Consider the following 10,158-nt stretch of genomic DNA (forward strand, 5'->3'; position numbering starts at 1 on the left):
ATCTCCAGGGTACCAATCCACTGTCAGCCCGCTTCTGAATGGATCTGCAAATATAAATATTTACAAATTCATGCTCAAAACAATGCATCTCACCTTTTGAACCTTGACCCTTTGGAAAGACTGTGGACCACTGTTCAGTTACTGTCGCACGGTTGCATTCTCTGCAAATAGGAAAGGGTTAAAAGCAGCCCCAGCCAACAGGCCTACAAGGAAAAAAAAAAGACAGCATGTATGGCTCACAGCATCACTGGAATGCATTTATGCTCATTTGCTAGAACAATACTGTTACCTTTTGGACTTCATAACAGTCAGAAGTAGCCCCAACACCCTTTAGTAGCTTCTAAAGAGAAAAAAAAAATACAAAACAGAACAGAGCCCGTAGCCTGTAGAAGAAAGGCATGCAAGCAGCATTCCCCAGCAACAAACAAACTACCATTACAACCCCATCAGCTCAGTTTGGTTTGGTTTTGCTAAAATCACAGACCACGAGAGCCTGCATAAGCCAAGTGTCCCCACCTTGGCAAGACACATTATTTCTTTTTCCTTTAATAAGGGTCATAAATCTCAGCTCCTTGTCCATCCCTTAAGCAAAAAGAAAAAAGGCAGGAAAAGCCCACGTAACCTCAGATCCTGCAAACCTGCCCCTTTTCCTCCACCTTCTCTAGCCAGACTCGTTCAGGGCTCCATTCGTCACGTACCAGTGCTGTGTGGTGCCTAAGTGTGCATTCACATACTGTGTTGGGATGGAACCTTCCTGCCAGCGCCTCTGCTTTTGGCTGCCATGAAGGGAGGAAGCTGCTATCCCACTGTAGGAGCTCAGTGACTGCATTGTGTTCAGGAGCTGATCTGCCTCAAACCAGTTTCAGCCGGTTCTGGTCACCCTACATAAAAAAGCTATGGCAACCCTCGCTGAGTTGCCAACAAGTCCCTGAAAATCATCAGCACAGGGGGGGACCTGGCTGGGGGTGCTTTCCAGAGGCGGGGCGGGTCATCATGTGTCCTTCCCCTACCCCACCCCACCCTACCCCACCCCAACCAGTAGCAGCAGCAGCAGCAGCACTAGTGCCCAGGCTGGCCCAGGCGCACCTCACCAGCACCCCAGCTCCCCTCAGGGCCCATCCCCCCGTCCCTGCAGTCCGGAGCCCACCGCACACACTGCTGCCCCCTCCTCGCCTTCCCCCACTTACCTCCCACAACCTGGCTCAGATCTGTGTGTACGTGTGTGTCAGTGTGTGTTCCCCGTGTTGGTGGCTGAGCCCCCAGGAAAGCACTGTGTCTCCTCACACACGGGATGCGTTGGCTGCGGGAGCCGGCCTGGCCTCTAGCAGAGTGGTGCTGGCTTGTTGACCGGGCTCCTCTCTGCATGTCACCCCCACCCCACCCAACCCCCTCCTCCCTTCCGTCCCTCGGCTCGCTCTCCCAGCCCTGTCACCACCACCAGCAGCCCCCCAGTCTCCTCCTCCTCCTCCTCCTCCTCCAACCTTCTCTTCTTTCAAGCACCTGGGGGTGGGGGGAGAGAAGCCCAAATCCCTTCTTCACCTCAGGGAAGGAAACTGGGGCCGGGGTGGGGGCCCAGGCCGCGGGGAAGAGGGAGCCCAAAGGCCTGCTCAACACAGCCCGGGGGCGGCACAGGCGGCTCTCACGTGGCCCCCTCTCCCGACTGCCGGGGCCTAGCTAGGCCGGTTCGTCCTGGGCCCCCCAGGGCCGCTGGCGGGCGGCGAAGGCCAGCTGTCCCCAGGGCCAGGGTGGGGAACAGGCCGCTGCCTTCAGGCCAAGGGGCCTGAGCCTCACACGCGCCACACCCGGCCCCGCAGGGCTGGGCACTGGGGGGCCGGCGCCCCACGTTTCCCCCGACCCGCACGTCTCCCCGCCGGCGCCCACCCGCGCCCCTCCCTCGCCGGCCGCCCCCAACCCCGGAGGCGCACACCCACCCCGTGCCCGGGGTTGGCCTTCGCAGCGGTCAAGCCCGGGCGTCTGGGCCGCAGCTCGGATGACCTTTGTTCAGCGCGGCGCCGCCGGCTGGACTGCTGCTGCTGTCATCGGCGGCGGCGGCTTCCATGTTACGGGCGTGTCATCTGCGTTCCCGCCGCCGGGGTCTGTGTGTGCGTGTGCCGTGGAGCGGCCTCGTCGTCGCCGCCGCAGCCGCCGCCCGGCTCCCCGGCCGCCGCCGCCGCTACCGCGGCCTCGCCGTGAGCCCGGCCCGGGCCCCACGCTTCCCCGGGCGCCGCGCTCTAGGCCGCGCGGCGGCGGCGGCGGCCGGCCCGCCACGCCGGGGCCTAGCGCTGGGGGTGCGGGCCCGGGCGGCGGCGGCGGCTCGGCCCGGGCGGCGAGCGAACAAAAGGGAGCGCGGGCGAGGGGGAGGGGGCGGCCGGTGGGGGAAGGGAAGACTCGGGGAAAGGCGGCGGGAAGCCCCGCGGCCGGCGGGCGCCGACGCCCAGCCGCTCCGAGCCCCTCCGAGTCCGGCGGCTGCCGAGAGGCGCCCCGCAGACCTGCCAAGTCTCGCCCATATGGGGCTGCTGGATTGCAGCTTCGCCCCGGAGAGCATAGAGGGCTGGTGGTGGCGAGGGGACGGAGGGAGGGCTTGCTGGGTTTCACACGACATGGCAGGCTCGCACCCAGTCCTTGCCATGGCCCCCAGCCGCAACTTACTCGAGTGGAAGGAAGCAAGGCCTCTCCCAAGATGGTTGCAAAAGACCGTGCGCCTCTAAGCCAGGATCTTGAAGCCAAGGTGGTGTTTTGTTCTCCTCGTAATGGTGGGAAACAAGTGAGAAGACAGCATGCTATCTTCAGCTAAATGAAATCTGAAATTCTCCCTGGAGGTGGACGAAGGGGGCACTCCTCAGGGTGGTTGGTGGTTTGGAGCCCTTTTCGCCTTAAACCGAGCCACAAAAGGATGGAAGACACCCCCTGGGGTGGAGAGAAAGCCCTGGTGTAAAAGACACGTTTGCTTTCAGAGAAAAAGCCACTGGGGCCAGATTGAAACCTGGGATGTTTGGTTCGTGTAGGGTTGTTAGTTTTGGGGTTTTTGGTTTTTGGTTTTTTGGTTTTTTTTTTTTTTTTAGGGGGGGAATGATATTGAGTAAACAAGATGTAATAGCTGGATCTTTTAAGTTCTAGGGAGGAGACAATATTCAAATATAACAGGCACATATTGTACCTCAGCAGGTGGTCGTAGCCTACAGAACGATGAAAATACAGGTTTAGACCGGCTAAAAGTGTACAGGGGTAACCCGTCCTATGAGCAGGCAGCCCGGGATTGCCATTCCAGAGGAGGGCTGCTATTTTTCCAGCTCCCGCATCCTCCTTCCTGTATTGTTCACAGACTTGCAAACCATTGGAAGGGTTTTTAACACCCAAGAGAAATACTCTCCCCACCACCACCACCATGTCAAGCTAATTGTGCTGGCTGGAAATAGGACAAAATGGAAGAACCTGACAAAGTGCCACCAGAACCTCTTTCAAAGGCTTGCTCGCCTTGGAACTGACTCTGAAGACACTCGTGTGACCGAGAAGACTCCGTGCTTTATTTTCAGTTAGATTGATTAGTTGATATTTGCAGAGTGTGCTGAGAAGTTTAAAAAAAGCCTCAGTAAGCCTCTCTGGCTTCTACCATGGAGGCTGTTCTCCGTGCTAGGGGCACTGTATGATGTAAGTGGAAGTAGCTATTTTTTCTGTTTTAAGACTCTTCATGCAAATGACCCGAATTATTGCCTCCAGAGTGGGTGTCCTTAATTTTAAGCACCAAATTGCCTGGACTACACGTTTGTTGGAATACCATTCACGCATTTACACACATTTAGACCTCTGTGGGCTGCAGATTTTGCCAGTCCCAAGCATCAACATTGATCAGTGTTACAAGATGTTGAAATTTAAACTTGGAGCCCAAAAACAGTGCCAAGGGCTCTGCGGGTTGAGTTTCAGCTCTACCTGGGCTTGATTTCATTGGAAAAGAAGCCCTTTTTTTCCCTTCTCCCCAATGATAGGCCTTTATTAATATGCATGTGAAAACAGGATAGGCATTGAAAGAATACACATGGACCCGCTCATTTGAAATCTGGATATGCTATGCGTATTGCAATACGAGGGGTTTTATTATGTGTGCACCTTCGTAAAATCCCAGGTTTTGCAGATTTGGAATGTGTTTATTTAAAATACTCTCACCCCTCCCCCACACCCTTTTCCTAAGAACTGGGAGAAGCAGCATTTCAATGGTGCCCAGAGTTGTATTAACAAAAATAAAGCCTGAATTGCTGATCATAAAGTCGGGTGCATAAGGGCCTCGTGCCTTCATAAAGCCAAACACTTTGGAAGCCACGATGCATACAAAGCCCCATCTTTTGCTGCAGCCTCGGCTGGAGGAAATTTGGTTTAAAAGCACAATTCATCATTTGCACAAACCGTGACAGGTATCATTGCAACTGCTCAGAATACTATAAGCAATGAAAGAGCCAAAGATAATGATTTCTTGCAAATGATCCCCCTTTCTATTTTTTTATTAAGATGATTTCAGAGACACCGCGTGGCCAGGTAGCCCAGTAGCTAAAAGTGACTCACCCCGCTTAGTCTCTTTTGCGAAATCCTTGCATTGCATAGCAGCTTTTTACTCTAAGCTTAAAAAAAAATGGACACTATACCCTTCCAAAAATCAACACAAAATGACTCATTCTGTTAATTCCACACTGGTAAGGCTATCTGGTGCACTGCTTCCGGCAACAATAGATTCAGTAACTCCATTGCAAGAATGAAATAGAACTGTTATTTGAATGTAGTAGATAGCAAAGAACAGAACAAAGGAATCATGATTCATCTGCCAAATAGAAACTAAAGGAATTCCAAACCCTTCAGGATTGCCTTGTTGCAGTTTTTATTGCTAACTCTTCATGCTTGGTTTTTCCTCCACTCAGTGTACTGCAAAATCCCAGCTCCAGTTGTTTTTTGGTTGTATTCTTTTGTTGTTGCAAGCCAGTTCTGCAGAAGCTTGTCTATATCATTCTTGCCTCCCGAATTCCATTATCAAATTAGGGAAATTCCTTTGTTAGGCAAAACACACAAAAAGTGGAGGGAAAGAAGGAAAAAAAAAAAGAAAAGCCTTTTCCTTATCTCACCATCTAAAGGCCTTGCACAGGGCTGTAAGCCCCCAGATTTGAGCTTCACAGTTTTAACTCAAAACCAAACTAGACCTAGACGTTTATAGAGTCTAATGTGTTAAATTTGTTAGCTTGTTTTTAAAGGAATTATGCTGTTCTGTTCGACCCTAGCAGTAAAAAAAGATTCGTAACCAGCAAAGGGGAGGGGGGAAAAAAGCTCATCTTTTATCTTTAAGAACAAAATACAAAGAATGAAGTTTTTTTTTTTTAATTTCCAAAAAAAAAGTCCCCTTGAAAATAAAGTCCATCTACGGCCATGCCACCCTGAATGTGCCCCATCTCGTCTGAAAATAAAATCCATAACCAGGTTGAAATGTGATCATTTCAACTGGGAAGATTCCCCTAATGCTTTGTTGGGGAGGCCATAAACAGGTTTTCTGTAGCAAAACTACCTCCCCTTCTCTGAGGCCCGGTTAGTAAACCCCTGCAGAGGCCTCTGGCTCCCAGACCCCAAGGGAGGGGGTTGGGCTCAGAGTTGTGGTGGAGGAGGCCCCCCAGGGTGGGAGGAGGACCTCCTAGGTCCTGGCTCCTGGAAAAATCCATTAATCCTCCCTTCCTGCCAGCTCTTTTCTCAGCCTAAATGCTGGAAAACTGGCCTGGTGCCTAGCAAAGGGAACTGAAGGCTAGGTACAGGGGAGGGCTGGTCTTTCTAGGAATCAAGGGAGAACCAGAGATCTGGGGGTTTAGGATACAAAGAATCATCTTTAATAAACCATAATCCAGAGGAGAAGCATGCTGGGAACTGCGTCAGATTCTTGTATCTCACCTGTGGGCTTCCCTCTCCCAGCTTCTGTGTGGGTTCACTTCTACTCCCCAAGAGAAGGGGAAGCCAAGGAAGAGGAAGCTAGAAAGTCACCATGCTTAATCCATTGAACACTTTCAGCGTTAAGAAGGAAACACAGGAAATGGAGACTGAGTCCCCAGGAGTCTCCTGCAGTGAGCCTAAATCCTCGCATCATCCCCCCCTCCTCCTCTTACTGTGCTGTGCTCCTCCTACAGTTCCCCGTAACTAAGGGATGATGTAGCATTTTGCTGCTCAGGCCCTATAGTTCATGTTAACTAAGGATGCATCATAAACTCCATGGGCACTTCCAAGGAAATACAAGTTAAACTTGAAATATTTTGCCACTACCATGGCAGCTGTAAGGTTATTTCTCTAGGTTATCTCTTCAGGGCATACAGGTTATTCTAGCTGCTGAAAATAATTTGGTGCTGACAACTCCCAGCTGAGTCCCTCAGTGTACATTACCCCGGCTTCATCTTGTCACTGTCTGGAGGCACTGTCTCACCCAAGGTTATCCTCCCTCCCAAAAAGAAGCCAGCATCTGGCTGAAGCAGAGAAAGAGTTGGCCATCTTGCCTTCATCTGAGCCAGTTGGAAGGGTGTACAAAGGTTGGGATGTGGTTGAGGGTGGCTACCAGAGGTCCATGTGCTGGAAGTCACTCCAGAGTGGTAGTATTCAAGGGTGGTTGACCATGAAGAGATGCAGCGTCTAGGCAGATCTCAAAGTCAGTGGTGGCTCTCCCCTAAGAAGGAGTTAAGGTAGTTTTCATGGGACCCGGTTAGTTCCCAAGAGACTAAGTTGTTATAAACAGAGCAGTGGTGACCCTGGAACCTCTTGGCCTCCAGTCTCACAGTTGTGAGGTTGTCCTCCAAGAGCACCCCCTCCCATCAGAGGCCAAACCATAGGGCACCTGACCTTGCACTTCAATACTATATAGTAAGTAAACCTGTTCTGTCTATGAAATACCCAGCCTAGGGTATTTTGTAAGGGCACTAGAAAATGATGAATACAGACCAGTTCTTTCTAATCCCATACTCCTCACTACTTCACAGTGGCTCACACCTGTTTCAGTGGAACCCAACCCAGGATACTTCAGCCAATCAGATCAGAACGCAGTGACTGGGTTGCCTTCTCTGAAAACAGCACTTATTCCCTCCCTTCAACCCCATCACCGTTGGCTGGGAAATGCCTGCTCGCCAATGACAATTAATCCCCACCCCTCCTCATTCTATGCATCTCCTGGCCTCAACCTCAGGCTCATCACCTCCTTTTGGAACTGGCCACTAACTGGTGTTCTTCCTCTAGCCTGGCAATTGCTGTTCAAACTCTTTTTGAAAAGCAGAGCAAGAGAGTGAGAATGAGAACAGGACACCCTCCTTCGAACAGTTCATTCCCTGAATCCCCACAATCGCCAGGGCTGGGCCAGGTTCAGGCAGCAAATCAGAGCCAAGAACTCCATCCGTGTCTTCTAGAAGACTGGCAGGTGCCCAAGTCCGTGAGCCACTTCCTGGTGTCTCCCAGGATGTGTTTCAGCAGGAAGTTGGAATCAGTAGCCCCGTGGGACTCCCACCCAGGTCTTCCCGTATGGAATATGGGCAGCACATGTGATGGTTTCTCTGCCCCGCAAAACACGTCGCTCCATGCATCTTTCTAGTGATGTCATCTCATCACCCACAGGTTTGGATGTTTTTGTGTCTCTCCCCTGTGCTTAGAACGAGGCCCAGACTCTAACAGGACTGGACGGTTCCATTGGATTCAGCCCATTTGCCTGGCCTCATGCCGGCCCCTCCCTGCAGGCACTCCCAGCTGTGGGCCTGTTGAAACTTTTCATCTTTGAGTGAGCTTGCTCCCTGTTGCTGTCAGGCCTGCACACATGTGGCTGTCTTTCCAGAAGGCACCCCCACCCTGCAACCCGCTCCTCCTTCCTCCAAGTCCTGTGGTTCTTCAGGCCACACTGATGGTACTCACTCAAACAAGCCCTCCCTGGCCACTCCCCACACACAGAAACTGGGTCTGGGCCCTTCATGTATGTTCCTAACTTGCCCTTGTCACATGACATTTGCGTTTTCTTTGACTTCATCCCTTGAGTCCCAAGAGCCAGCAAGGTCAGGGACAATGCCTTCCTCTGTGCCATCACGATTAGCAAGATATTTAAAAATCATGTGCTCTGAACAGCAAGAGGAGTTTTTCTTCTTTTTAACAATACTTTAAAATAAGAGATTATCAAATACTTTACAGTCTGCTGTTAAAATCTAGTGATAAGTATTTTAAGCCATTATTGAGGTTTTTTTTAGTTAATACCAAGAGACCAGAATGTACATGTACTAGAAAATACTACCTATTGTTGAAAAAAAGGAAAAATAGATAATAGCAATCATATAAACAATGCTTAAACTATTGCTATAGACTTAAAGAAACATGTATTAGAATAGATTACACAGTGTAGGAGGTTTGTTCAACTGTTGAAGAAAAGCATAGTTACTTTTTTTTTAATATTTATTTTACCTATTTATCTGTAAGGTGGAATGACAGATAGGCAGGAAGAGAGAGAGAGAGAGAGAGAGATCTACTGCACAACAACCAGGGCTGGTCCAGGCCACAACCAGGAGCCTTGAATTCCCCCCAAGTCTCCTATGTGAGTGGCAGGAACCCAAGTACTTGCACTGCCACCCACTTCTCCCCCCAGAGTGTTAGTAAGGAGCTGGATAGGAAGTGGAGCAGCTGGGACTTGAACTGGTACTCTGAAATGGGATGCCAGCATTACAAACAGCAGTTCTACATGCTGCACCGTCAGTCCAGCCCTGCAGCTACCTCTGATATGTGGTGCTTAGTTTTATCTACCTGCCCCAGTTCCAACATACTTGAAAATGCTTGTTTTTTTTTTTTTTTTTTTGAATCACAAAATAAAAACCTAGTGGAGAATGTTGTATTCTCAATAGTAAACATACATATATAATATAAATATATCTATGTAACAAGGACTGATGCTATGGCACAGAGGATGCTGGCATGCCATATGGGTGCCAGTTTGAATTCTGGCTGCTCTGCTTCTAATCCAGCCAGATGGGCAGCAATTTCAGCCCTTGTTGCTCTGCTTCCAATCCAGCTCTCTGCTAGTGCACCTAGGGAAGCAGCAGAAAATAGCCCAAGACCCTGGGCTGCCTGCACCTACATGGGAGACCCGTAAGAGGCTCTTGGCTTCTGGCTTCTTGGGCAGCCCTGGCTCTTGTAGCCATCTGGGGAGTGAACCAGTAGATGGAAGATCTCTCCCTCTGTCTTTGTGTATCTCTCTGTCTCTGCGTCTGTCTGTCTCTCTCTCTCTCTTTGTAACCCTGCCTTCAAAATAAATAAAACAAAAAATAAATAAATAAAACAAAATTTAAAATCTATGGAACAGCAACCACTGATGGGACCATTTCTATTTAGGAATTAATAATTCCAGGATTTAGTTGCAGAAATTTCAATACACATACAATTTTTCACTCGCCCAAGGCTCACACCTTGCTACAGGATACCACCTGTGAGGCTGATTTTATTGACAAGGGGATGCAGGGTGGATGAGAGGGTATGATAACTGTCCCCATAGGAGACATCCTCTACTGTTTTCAAAGAAGATGAGGCAGGACTCCTTTATCTTGTGTGTCACACGATGGTTTGCTGGCCATGGCACAGCAAGGGACTTCTTCATTGCCCTTTGTGGAAGAACAGAGCTCCAGGTTTGCCAACTCTTTCTTTGGTAATTGCTGCCCATAATTTGGAGACCAAAAATGTTTAATCCATCCCTATGAGGTCAAGCTAATATTTTAACCACGCAAAGGAAAGTTGTTATTCCTAGAAAAAAACAAACTCATGCTATGAAGAGGACATTTTAAAAACAAATGTTTGGAAATCACTTCTTATGTGATTTTTGTTGCTAAAAGCTGTGTAAGAACACTGACTTTGATAATTATCAGAAAAGTACATATAAAATATCATATATGAAGTTTTGCAAACTTGAAATATACACACTCACAGACACACAGACACACAGACACACCAGAAAATTTCCCAATAGCCAGTTTTAGTGGATCTAAAATTGTTTGCTGAAAAACCTAAAAATGTTACCTTCACGTGCTACCCTAAAAGTTCTGGGTTAGATGTCATTTGAGTGTTATCTTCCAAAGGTTCATGCCCTGATGGCTTGTTTCCCAGGTTTGCGGTGTGGAATTCTGTGGAAAATAATTAGGT

The 10,158-nt window shown here is 49.4% G+C and overlaps 1 protein-coding gene across 15 annotated transcripts in view; it reads right to left on the reverse strand.

The window, feature by feature from the left end:
* ZNF532 (zinc finger protein 532) overlaps positions 1-2,875 on the reverse strand; it is a 107,765-nt gene extending 104,890 nt beyond the window's left edge. For 3 of the 15 annotated variants that reach the window (XM_058677072.1, XM_058677058.1, XM_058677057.1), the window contains exons 1-2: positions 290-1,009; positions 94-161 (exon numbers count right to left, since the gene is read on the reverse strand). In XM_058677072.1, coding sequence (XP_058533055.1) covers positions 94-161; positions 290-303 — 82 coding nt within the window. In that variant the 5' untranslated portion in view covers positions 304-1,009. Of the gene's footprint in view, positions 1-93; positions 204-289; positions 1,011-1,187; positions 1,372-1,539; positions 1,869-1,931; positions 2,062-2,649 lie in introns of those variants that run through there. The other 12 variants (XM_058677069.1, XM_058677063.1, XM_058677067.1 and 9 more) reach the window with 8 other exon arrangements.
* Positions 2,876-10,158: the final 7,283 nt, after the last annotated feature.

The sequence above is a fragment of the Ochotona princeps genome, chromosome 18 (assembly GCF_030435755.1).
Source record: "Ochotona princeps isolate mOchPri1 chromosome 18, mOchPri1.hap1, whole genome shotgun sequence".
NCBI classification, from domain to species: Eukaryota; Metazoa; Chordata; class Mammalia; order Lagomorpha; family Ochotonidae; genus Ochotona; species Ochotona princeps.